Source organism: Euleptes europaea, chromosome 3 (genome assembly GCF_029931775.1).
Source record: "Euleptes europaea isolate rEulEur1 chromosome 3, rEulEur1.hap1, whole genome shotgun sequence".
Classification (NCBI taxonomy): Eukaryota; Metazoa; Chordata; class Lepidosauria; order Squamata; family Sphaerodactylidae; genus Euleptes; species Euleptes europaea.
In genome coordinates, this window is record NC_079314.1 from 95,216,852 (window position 1) to 95,229,363 (window position 12,512).

Sequence of the window (12,512 nt, forward strand, 5' to 3'; positions counted from 1 at the left end):
TCACAGGTTTCTGGAAAGCATTCGAAAGCTATGAGGAGCAATATATAATTTCCTCCATCCTCACTTTCTTAGGGAATAGAAAGCATGGGGAAAACAAAAATTACAAGGTTATGGTAGTAATTTACCTTCTCTTTCTTGCCTGCTATATACAGCTGAGCTTGGAACATGCCCCAGATGAGCTGCATTTGTACAGCAAACTGCTGAAACCCCTTGTAAGACAGGGTATAAATGCTCTGATAAAAAAAGGAAGCTGAACCTTCTGATGTGAGAAGAGCTCTGCATATTATCGCAGCTGTTGGCTTTCTTGACAGGACCTGCAAGCAGTCTATTTAGTAGGCCTGAAAGCAGCGGTGTGCGATTTGGATTTCATCCGTGTGCGCTTTGTTTTGGTTCTCTTTGTTGCTGCAGCTGATGTTCATTTCTGCCCATCTCAGAGCAAAGACAATGCTACAGCACAGATATGCCTCCCCTTTACCCTCCACTTCCACTTGAAAACACAAATCCCTGTCTGGCAAGAGGAGATTAATCCTAAAGGCCGAGTCCCCCCGCCCCCCCAAAAAAAGTAAAGATAGGAAGGCTGAGGGGGGAATGGGAAAAATTTACATGGACTTCTTTTTCATTTTTCCAGTGAACAATTGGGAATCTTGAGGCAGCAATGGATATTTTTCTTTCATTTGGAAATAATGAAATGTTTTTTAAAACATGGCTTTGCTTGCTCAAAATGTGTAGTCTGAAGATTTTAATGCAAGACCATCTGCAACATTAGATAATTCCTGTTATTACTCTAGTAATAACCAGTGAGAGCCAGCGTGGTGTAGTGGTTAAGAGCGGTGGTTTAGAGCGGTGGACTCTGATCTGGAGAACTGGATTTGTTTCCCCGCTCCTTCACATGAAGCCAGCTGGGTGACCTTGGGCAAGTTACAGCTCTCTCAGAGCTCTCTCAGCCACACCTACCTCACGGGTGTCTGTTGTGGGGAGGGGAAGGGAAGGTGATTGTAAGCCGGCTTAAGTGGTAGAGAAAGTTGGCATATAAAAACCAACTCTTTTTCTTCTAGTTTTTTTTTTTTTTTTACCATCAAGTCACAGCTGATTTATGGCAACCTGTGGGGTTTTCAAGGCAAGAGGCATTCGGAGGTGGTTTGCCATTGCTTTCCTCCGTATCACGACCCTGGTATTCCTTGGAGGTCTTCCATCCAAACACTAGCCAAGGTCAGGGCTGAGAGAGTGTGACTGGCTCAATGTCACCCAGCAAGCTTCCATGGCATTTGTGGGAATTTGAACCGGGTTTCTCAGGCCCTAGTCCGACACCTTAACCACTACACCATATTGGCTCGCAGTCTTCTCTGAATGCTGCTTAACATCTTAGTGCAAAAAACCAATACCTCTATTTTCTTGCCTACCAAACCCTCTGAAATGTTCAAGAGTACTTTTGTAACCAGTGAAATGCAAAATACAACTTTACATGTAAAATTATCTTTCTTTTATCAATTGACCCTAAAATCTCTAGGTAAGTGCAAGACTTTTACTTACATTCTAACCATGGGAAACTGACACTGGAGATATTTACTTAATTTTTAATGGCTATATCTGGGTTTTAGTAAATAGCAGAATGGAAGTATAACAAAACCAACTGAAAAAGTATGCTGCTCAGGAATGGTTTTTCTGTTGCAATTATTTTTAAAAACAGCATTTCTGTAGCATTTCTGTATATAAAATGATCTGGAATAATTCATCAACAATGTTTTTTTTTTTAAAAAAAAGGTTATTGGATTAAGTATGTCGGTTTCTCCAAATAATTAATGGGATGATGAAGTAATCTCTATAGTTTGTTCATGGTGAGAAGAGGTTCATATTTAACACATTCCTATTCTCTTTTGAGAAAAGTGACTATTTTACTAATTTTTGAAGATGGGAGAGTGTGGCTAAGACTGCAGTCCTAATGATACTTTCCTGGGAGTAGGCCCCATTGGGTAAAATGGGAGTTATTTCTGGTAGATCTAATTAGTATTGTTCCCTAATGATGCAGTCCCATACACAGTTACTCCAATCTAAGCCCATTGATCCCAGTGGGTTTAGACTTGTGCAAATATACCAGTCTGCCCCCTAAGCAGCTCTTTCAAGGTGACCTGACGAATTTTCATGGCTGTCCTTTATTAGCCTATGGATCTCTTATTATTAAAGCCAGACTTTTTTCACTGGAGTACCCTGTGGGTTCTTTGCTTTTAACCATCTGTTGAAGGCTAAAATCAAAAATTGTTGTCATTACATGACTCGAAGGTTAGTGATATTACTATTTGGCCATTGCACTGGCTAAATCCAATCTGCAATGTTCTTTAGAGAAGGAATGTTCTTGTTTTGTCCAAGCATGTGTTCTCAAATTAACTCTGTGAGTGTAATTAAGATTTAAAAGTTGCTAGCCCATTGCTGCTGAATAAACAGTTGTAGAAACATCATGCCCATTCTAAAACCTTTAGAGTGAAGTGGTAAATTACCTGTGGTGGTCAAATGAATAGCTGGTTTCCATTTGATTAGTTTGGCACAGTATGTGATAAGTTTTGATTGCAAAAGAGCCAGTGGTCTAAGAGGAGCCTGTGTAATTGTTTGTTTCTCTTCAGAGTGAGTTTTGAAGGTTTTGTAGAGCTGGGGCTACAATGTTGAACATGTAACTTGAGGTATTTTGATATCAGATTCAGTCTGTGCACCACCTATAAACTCTGATCAGAGGAAGTAATTATAGAATAAGATGCTAGATTTTTATAGGGTTGCCAGGCAGTGCCAGACAGTGCCTGGCAACTTGTGGGAAGGTTGAGGGCCCCACAGTGTCGCAAGAGGGTTTTTTTAAAAGTACAGTCTCATGTACTTCCAAAAATTGAAACAGGAAATGAAAAGGCTAGCTCTAGGTATAACCATAGAGTTTCTGGCAATTCCTAGGACTACCCTTTTTCAATTCCTTCATCAACATCCGGTAAGTACACAAGGCCGTGTCCCCTCCCCTTATTTTTTCTTTTGCCGCTGCTCAGAGCGAGGGTGGGCAATGGAACCTGGGGGTGGGAGATCCCCTGCCCCCACCAGGGGCTTGGTAGCCCTCTGCCAAAATACAACAATTTTGGTCTTGAATTTTTCTCCTTTGTCCTGATTTTAAATATTGGCCAACTGGTTGCATCTGTCCCTTGGACCAGCTTCAACACACAGTAAACCCAATGTTCCGCAATGAGTTCCTCTTGTGTTCCTCCTTTTACATTTTGTGGACGTTTCCTTATTTTTTGAAAAATCTGATTTTCTTTAAAAGGTGTGTGTTTTCTTTCAGGATGAACTCAAGAACAAGTCCTTAATTCCAAAACAAAACCCTCAACCCTTCCCTTGAGAGTGAAATTGACTAGTATGGAAGCCCCCTTTCCATCCTCTCTCAATTTCATCGCTCCAGCCACAATTGGGATTGGGAAAGTGGCGTGCAGGCGCTTTCTTTGCTGCTAGGTTTCCCACTTCTCTTCCCTCCAGCTACACAATATGGGTTTACCCCACTGCCTATCTACTTAGCAAAGAGCTGCAAGCTCCCTCAGGCATGCACTTGCAAGATGCGTGCGTTTGTTAACTTCTCTTTGTCACGTTTACATGTGAGTATTTCAGTGTAACCTAAAAAACATGTTAGGCAATATAAAAATACCTCTCCACTACAGCTGGACCCAGCTTCTGGTGCTGCCATTTACAGTCTTCCACTGGAATGCCTGCTGTTCTTTGGAAGCAGAGGCAGTAGAATAGGTGGCCCTGAGGAGTACCACCTGTGCAGAAACATCAAGGAGAGTGAAGGGTTGTTTTCCTTTTTCAAAGGGCAGCATAAAATGGTTGCTTTTTATAAATGTATGTCATGTGTATCTGATATGATAAGATATTTTATTGATTTATGCTCTTTCATGACTCTTCTAAGGCACACATTTATTGTTTTTGACATTTTGCAGAATGCTGGGTACTTTTTTTCTTTCCCCCTTCAATTTCTTTCCCCCTGTCTTTACCTTTGTTTTACAAAGGCTTTGGAAGATTCATTTCATTGATGGGGGTGGCAAAGAAGTAAGCTGTGTAGGTCATATTTTCTTTCTCTTTTTTTTCAGGAGATAATATGTGGGAGACACTGGACTTCATGTTTCCAACATAGGAACAGAACCAGGCTGGGAATCTCCACTTCTGAGAGAATGCTGGGAATCTGCAGAGGGCGACGGAAATTCCTGGCTGCTTCTCTGACTCTTCTTTTTGTTCCTGCTATAACCTGGATTTACCTGTTTGCTGGGAGCTTTGAAGGTAAAAGGAAAGGGATGTCTGTGCTTGACGTAGTTTGGGAGCTGCAAAGTTTTTGGAGTTGCATCAGTACTCGTTAAGATTTAGCAGCCTTTGGACAGATGGGATAAATCTGTCATCTGTTGTCTTCCCCAGTAAAGATGAAAAAAAATTGCTCCTATTCTGCTTTTCCACTGTGACATTTTCAATATTTATATTTCTTATCTCCTAGGTAGTTAATTTCTGTGGGTGTACTTGTTTTGAGGGCTGAAAGCACAAATTGATTTATGAGCATCACAGACTGATTATCACGAATGGAAACTGAATTTTGAGTCACATTTTATGCAACTAGCCCTGATTCTTTGTTTCTAACAAAGTCTCATGGCTAAGAAGGAAGAAATGTTTTCAAAAATAGTTTAGTAGTGCTGATTCTTGTGCAAGGAAGTTCAGAGCTGGTATATTGTGGCAAACTGTCCCCACCTATTTCTTATGCAGGCATTCTGTCTAATAATATTCAAGGTGTTTTGTTTTGTTTTTGGCAAAGAGTTAAGTGAAAATGGTGGCTTGACTACCATATATTATTTAGAGCTAGTGTTTTAAATGCCAGCTAAGTAGTCATGGCCCTACTGCCCTTGACATATCATAGAATCAGGGTACATGAATTTTATAGTAACATGCCCCAAATCTGCTTTGTAGCAGGAACTGTGTCATATTCCCTTGAGGGAAATCTTGAACCATGCAGCACTTCTTTAGGTTAATAAAAATGGTTCTGGGGTGAGACAGTTGTAGGTCAAGAAATGGAAAAAAAACTGCACACTTGCTTTATTACATGGATGCCCATCAGAAGGCTGATCCATACCAGAGAGCAATTTTCTTAGCCTTTATGGCAGCCCTATTTGTCTGGTTTATCGTGAAAAGCTTGTTTTTCCATGCAGGTTGTAAGAAGTATAGATATACCATTTACTAATGTTACTAATGTTTGTTTTGGTATGCAACACATAAGTAAACATATGTAGTATGTTAATGTACATGTCTGTGTCTAGTGCTGTGTGTAAGCTTTATAAAGCTGAAATTCATTGTGGATTCTCTTGCTTACTAAAGTGAGGCTACAATACACGCTTCTGGCCTCTGGAGACCAGTGACCTTACAAACACAGAAGGTGGCCATCCTTATCATACCATGTCATCAGCATAACATCTTATATTATAATAGTATGGCCTAATCTGCAAATACTTAAATCCACATGTTGGGGGCACGCTGACATCAAATAGATACTTCTGCAAATTTGGGGGGGGGGTTTCCCAAGGTGTACAGAAAACCCTGAAAATGTTAAACAATACACGGGGGGGGGGGTGGGTGGTAAATCCTCTCCAAACAAACTCTATAATAAAGAAGTGGCTTTTGCTAGGCAATCACAACAGCTTGTCCAGCATTCCAGGCTTGGTTTCTGTTTGGTTTCTATGAATAAAAGACGGGGAGGGGCAAGGCCCTTTTCAGGGCTCTTTTGGCCTTTGAGATGAGGACTCATTGGGACTAGGCCTGGCAGCAACCACCATACAAGTTGATACCACCCAAACTGCATGACTCACCCAGGCCTGGCTGCTTGCTACTGTCCAACTGCCGCCACTCCATGAAAGCCAATGCGATGTAGTGGTTAGAGCAGGGGTGTCGAACTCATTTGTTATGAGGGCTGGATATGACATAAATATCACTTGGTTGGGCCGGGCCATGCTTCACCAGCCCAGATCAGGACTGGGGAGGGTAGCTGCCATGGCTGGCTTGCGGGCAGGATAAGAGCTCTCAAGGGGCCAGACACCCCTGGGTTAGAGTTTCAGACTAGGACCTCGAATCCCCATTCTGCTGTGGTAACTCACTGGGTGGCCTTGAGCCAATTACACATTCTGAGCCTAACTTACCTCACAGAGTTGAATTATGTAAACTACATTGGGTCCTCATTGTGGAGAAAGGGAGGATAAAAATGAAGTAAATAAATAAGAAAGGGGGTGTATAAAAGGTAGATTGGTAGGGGAGTGTGAAGGAGAGAAGGAAGCAGGGAAAGGTGAAGATGTAGGAGTTGCTAGAGTGAGGGAAAGAGAATGGGGAACCTGCAAGGACTGCAGTCCTTGCAGGTTCCTCCCCAGTGCAAATGGGCCCATCTCATCTGACACTGCACAACTGGGCCATAGTTTTCCTGGAGAGAGGCTGCCAGGGGGAGGGAAGGAAGGAAAGCTGGAAACGGGGGTGGGGAGATAAAGGTAGTTTGGCCGGCAGGTTATGGGGATTTTCAGGAAAGGGAAAGGATATATTGAGGGAGAAGGAATTGAGATGCCATCTGCAAGTCTGTGCAGGTTTCCCACTTGTCTTATTATATTCTGCTTCTCATGTTTTAAAACTAGGACATATATCTGCTCTTATCTATCCAGCTAGGCCTTAATGTTAGATACCTGGCTGGTTGCCACTAGTACAGGTAGTGTCTTCTACTAAATGTTCTGTGTTGCTTGCATGTTGTATTCTCTCTTGATGTAGTCCTCACAGATGCAGGCAAGCACTTATGCTGAGTGTTCAATTAATTACAACTGTGCAGTGCATAAGTATTCCCTAGAAATATTTATAGAAGTACACAAGGGAAGTGATGGGAACTGGTTAATTGAAATGAAGGTGGCATTTACATGATGATGAGGTTTGATCTCTAGGTTTGAACTCTGCCTTCTTCTCTCTATTGTGAAACCCCTCTCAGCGTGGTGTAGTGGTTAGGAGCGGTGGACTCTCATCTGGAGAACCGGGTTTGATTCCCCACTCCTCCACATGAGCGGCAGACTCTGTTCGGGTGAACCAGGTTGGTTTCTCCATTCCTACACATGAAGCCAGCTGGGTGACCTTGGGCTAGTCACTATTCAGTATCTCAAAATCCAAAAGAGACTAAGGGCCCTCATCTGTTTAGCTAACATCTTGAAAGACAAAGCGAATACTGAAGCATGTAAATGAGAATGAGGTTTATTCCCCAGTGAGTAAATAAATCTCTGGATGAGCGGTGATTTAAAAGTAACTCTGGCTTCTGACTTAAGAATGTAAGAATATCTGTGCCAAATGATACTAGTGGTCCACCAAGTCCAGCTTCCTGTTTCACACAGCAGCCAACCACATGTCCCTGGAAGCCTATAAGCAGGGCATGGAGGCCAAGGCCTTTGGAGGGTGGACTCTGTGGCATTATATCCTGCTTAGTTTTTTCTGCTCCCCAAAACCCTGCCTGCCCCAGGTCCCACCCCCAGATCACCAGGAATTTTCCAACCTGGATCTGGCAACCCTGACTTATATTCAGAGGGTTACTGCCTCTGACCATGGAAGTTCCATTAAGATATTGTCCCCATTCGTTATTTGTGTTACCTTAGTATAGTTGGTTAGGTAGGAGAAGACACCCACCAAATTGGGAGTTAGTTGACTGCTTTTGGTCCATACTAGTTAAAATAGAATCTGGAATGAAGAGCCCACAGAATAACATTTCAGGCATCTGTCAATGTGGGCTCTGACTCACAAAAAGCTATGCCATAATAAACATTTTAATCTTTTGGATGCCTCAAGACTTCTTATTTTGGCTGTAACTGCAATGGAAGAATAGCAACGTTAAAATGTCACTGGCGATTGCTGTGGTGTTCAGTGTGTGGCCCACTCTTTAAAAAGTACAAAGATTGTCCAGTTGTTTCTAAAGGTTCGAAACACCAACGAATGTTGGTGTGTCGTACCACAGTTCCTTACTGCACAGCATTTAAACAATGTGCTCATGTGTATCTTTAAGGGGGAAAAAAACAATTGTGAACTGAAACTGTAACATGAAAGTGCAGCAAACCAAATGCAGTGGGGAAAAAAACCATAAAGGAGAAATATGGTAGGTTACTAATGGAGTGGTATTCCCCTGCAAACAAGAACAGATGACTTAGAAGCCCTGTATCCAGTAGGAAATTTGGACGAGAGACAATGTAGTAAAATTCTTATTCAATTATTTTCCCTGGAAAAGTTGTGAATCTTACATTTATCATTTGCCACCTGGCTAAGTTAACTAATTTATTACTTCTTGAAAAAAATCAGAGCTATCAATCAACCACCTTCTATTTCAAAACAGCTCTTCAGGGAGGGTAACATGGAACAACTTTAGGCAGCTGCTTATTAAGTTAGTTAACTAACTATTCATGCAAATAAGGATTTAATTTCATCTCTTAATGGCATCTGTATATGAGGCTTTCAAATGAAAAATGCAATTAATGTATAATGAAATGATGTTTACTAGTTATCCTTTATGTACTAAAAATGGGAGGTCTCTACCCTTTGCATTATGGGAAAAATAAATAAAGTGAATGGAAGAGGTTGAAAGAATATGAATTAGTCAGTGTCTAACTAATACACTCGTGTAACATAGATCCTTTCCCGTCTTTGGCCTGTGTACCTGATCATCCCCCATTCTCCCATTTTGAAATTCTCCCATTTTGTCTGCCCGCCACCATACTTCCCTATCCACAATAATATTTTTTTCTGGGTCAAAAAGAGAAGTAAGGTAGGACTGCCAATGTAGCACTGAAAGGCTTTCTATCTTGGTAAAAGGCATTGTAGTGACCAAGAGGGAAAAAATGCTGTTACTCATCTCAAATAGTGAGCAAATTGTACCTCTGCACAAACCCACTGGTTTATGTTTATTGGATTAAAGCTGAATTCCTTGGTTGTGGATGTGTCTGATTAAAAACAGTAATTGATTCTCGAATCATTTGAACCATTGTATCGATTCGACCTGTTAATTTGATAGTTGATCACCAGGCAACATTTTCCCCCTAAGTATTAATTGTAATAACTTCCTACTATTTCATTACCGCTTTCCAGCAATCTGCTTCAAAGCTGGCGTTTAAGGTAACAGTCTCAAAGGAAAGATTATAGATCATAGAATATTTTATATGAGCTGGAGTACAAATTTCTGTCTCTACATACATAATTATTGGTTTCCAGCAGCTCTAACAAATGTTCTTTGAACTTTTGCCAATATGCAGAGAGGTGAGTAAATCTGCGAGTTAACTGGAATTTACTGTTTGGATAAGGTCATTTCAAGTATGTTTTACAGGGAGACAGGAGAGTTCTTCTCCATGGATGTACAGATGCCTTGTGGTGCAGGATGTCCTGACTCCCTGTCTTATATTCTTTTGGACTGCCATCTTTATGATTCCCCAAGAGGAAACCTAATAAAACCCATAGTTTTGAACTTCTCACCAAATAATATGAAAATACTTTACAAACTATTAGCTGATAAAGATCCTGAGATAACCAAAAACGTGGAAAAAGTTTTGACGATAGTAGTCAACCGATGGGAATCTAGTCGGAAGTAGAATCACAACATTAAGGAATGATTTATTTTTATTTTATTTTAACTTTTATCCTTTTATATACTGCAGATTGTACTATGCCAATAAAGGTATTTGAAATTTGAAATTTGGATGTACAGATGCCTTGTACTTCTTGAAATCTGGTGGAGCAGCCATTTTAAGCCAACATGAAACTACTTTGCATGCTCCATATGGTCTTTTTTTCAGTATTGCCACACCATGTGTTGACCTGGTTTGAATCCCTGCTCCCCATATTACTCACTAGATGACCGTGGGCCAACTGGTCTGCCAGCCTAAGCTACTTTGCAAGGGTGGTAGTAAGAAAAAATGGAATGATCTCTCTTATTATTGTCGAAGGCTTTCACGGTCAGAGTTCATTGGTTCTTGTAGGTTATCCGGGCTGTGTAACCGTGGTCTTGGAATTTTCTTTCCTGACGTTTCGCCAGCAACTGTGTCAGGCATCTTCAGAGTAGTAACACTGAAGGACAGTGTCTCTCAGTGCCAAGGGTGTAGGAAGAGTAATATATAGTCAGAAAGGGGTTGGGTTTGAGCTGAGTATTGTCCTGCAAAAGTAATGTGCTAATCTTTTATATATAAAAGCATACAAACAAGGATAAAAGAACATGAAAGATACTGCAGACTTGGCCAACCTGAGAAATCAGCAGTGGCTGAACCATGGACTGACACAAACAGGACACAGGGTCTTATTCCAAGACACTGAAAGACTGGACAATTCTACCAACTATTTTGTCAGATTGCACAGAGAAGCCATTGAAATTCATAAACATCAGCACAACTTTAACAGAAAAGAGGAGAGTTTAAGAATGAATAAGGCTTGGCTTCCTGTTCTAAAAAACCTCCAGACTAACAAAGACAACATTCAACAATAGCCATGCAGATTAGCTTTGGATTACACACATTAACAGATCACTTCAGGATACAATGGTTCCATATTAACATACCATAATCATTAGCACATTATCTTGATACTTACAGGACAATGATGAGCACATTACTTTTGCAGGACAATACTCAGCTCAAACCCAACCCCTTTCTGACTATATATTACTCTTCCTACACCCTTGACACTGAGAGACACTGTCCTTCAGTGTTACTACTCTGAAGATGCCTGCCACAGTTGCTGGCGAAACGTCAGGAAAGAAAATTCCAAGACCACGGTTACACAGCCCGGATAACCTACAAGAACCAATGATCTCTCTTATGTTTGCCATTCCGGAGGAAGGGTGAGGTATAAATGTGAGGAATGAATGACTGAGAAATTAATACGATGAGACTTCAGAGGTTTTCCAGTTGCATTTTAGATCATATGTTTAAAGGTAGGATTTTAGATCCCATTGCAGAATACATCTTCCATTTATGTTTTACCCTCTTTGCTACTGTTGCCCTTTATCTTTCTGCTTTTTTGTGTGCTCTTCAGTAATTTTAATAGTAGAGATTAAACAGTCTCTGCTCAAAATACATTAATCTTCATCAAGCACAATGAGAAGTTTAATTCTCCCATTCTCTCTCACACACACCGTTTCCCCTTTCCCCCCAACACTGTGGCAGCTGTCACTTGCACCAATGTCTGTGGGACGTTTAATAATCTGACTCCGCAGATTCATTTCAGTAGTTTCGCTCCTTTTTATTTCTTCCTTCACTCTTGCTGAATTTCATCAATGTAGGTCATAACTGAAGACCACTGTCAAGAAACAGAGGGAAGGATGTCTGTGCAACGCTGTCTCTGCAGCTGATAGTTTTTGCTGGAGTTGGATGAATTAAATCAGGACATGGTCCCACCTGGGAGCAGCTTTCAAAATTATATCTTATAAGCATTCTTGCATTTTGCATGCTATTTTTAAGCATCTGTTTTATGATTACCGTTTTTGTCATGAAGGCAGGGAGGGCATTAATTATCTTATGGGATGTCCAGGCCTATCTAGTTGATAGTTGGTTCCTTCAGGGATGAGTCCCACAATTCTCCCGATCATCTCTGCCTTCAGCTGAGAAACTGAAGTGGTAGTTTAGCTCTGGGAACTTACTGTTTTTTTGGCATTGGCCTAAATTTTCTTTAAATTTAATTTACTCTTTTAGAGTCATCAGTTGACTTACTCCTTTCTAACCCATTATTAACAGGAATGGGCCCCTTAAGGGTTAAGGAGAGAATCTGGCATATAGCAGAGAACTTTCCTCTTCCAAAGTCAGAACTCAATTTACTAATCTCCTTCTCCCCTATCCCCACATGCTTGTCAGACTCAATTCTCTGCAAGGCGTGTAAAGATGGCTTTTCAGAAAACCCTGTTCTTGGCTGTTCTCATGTCAGATTTCTTTCTGATCTTCATCTAGCTCAATTCTAGGGCCATTGTGGCTATTCACACATGAAGTTGCCTTATACTGAATCAGACCCTTGGTCCATTAAAGTCCGTATTATCTTCTTAGACCAGCAGCGTCTCTCCAGGGTCTCAAGTAGAGGTCTTTCACATCACCTACTTGCCTAGTCCCTTTAACTGGAGATGCTGGGGATTGAACCTGGGACCTTCTGCATGCCAAGCAGATGCTCTACTACTGAGCCACAGCCCCTCCCCTATTCATTTGGGGTGTGGGTGCTGCATCTTGACTACAGTCAGAACCCCTCCTTTTGAAGTCTTTGAAGACTAATTTGATTGGGGCAAAGAAAGAAATAGCCATAAGTGAACAGAAGGCAGCAAAGGACCATCAGCTTCTTAGTACCACAAAACAGTTCTTGGATAATTAGGAAATCAACAGCTGTAGGCCCAAATAGCACAGAACCAGAACATCAGGAAAAGGATCCATCCGATCTGCTGTAGGTTCTTGCTCTTCCACTTCTTTGGCTTTCAAGAGAACTAGGAAACCCTACTTCAC

The 12,512-nt window shown here is 41.2% G+C and overlaps 1 protein-coding gene across 1 annotated transcript in view; it reads left to right on the forward strand.

The window, feature by feature from the left end:
* Positions 1-4,110: 4,110 nt before the first annotated feature.
* The window catches only part of LARGE1 (LARGE xylosyl- and glucuronyltransferase 1), a 307,843-nt gene continuing 299,441 nt past the window's right edge, over positions 4,111-12,512 (forward strand). Inside the window, exon 1 of the mRNA XM_056845910.1 lies at positions 4,111-4,293. Coding sequence (XP_056701888.1) covers positions 4,188-4,293 — 106 coding nt within the window. The 5' untranslated portion in view covers positions 4,111-4,187. The remainder of the gene's footprint in view (positions 4,294-12,512) is intronic.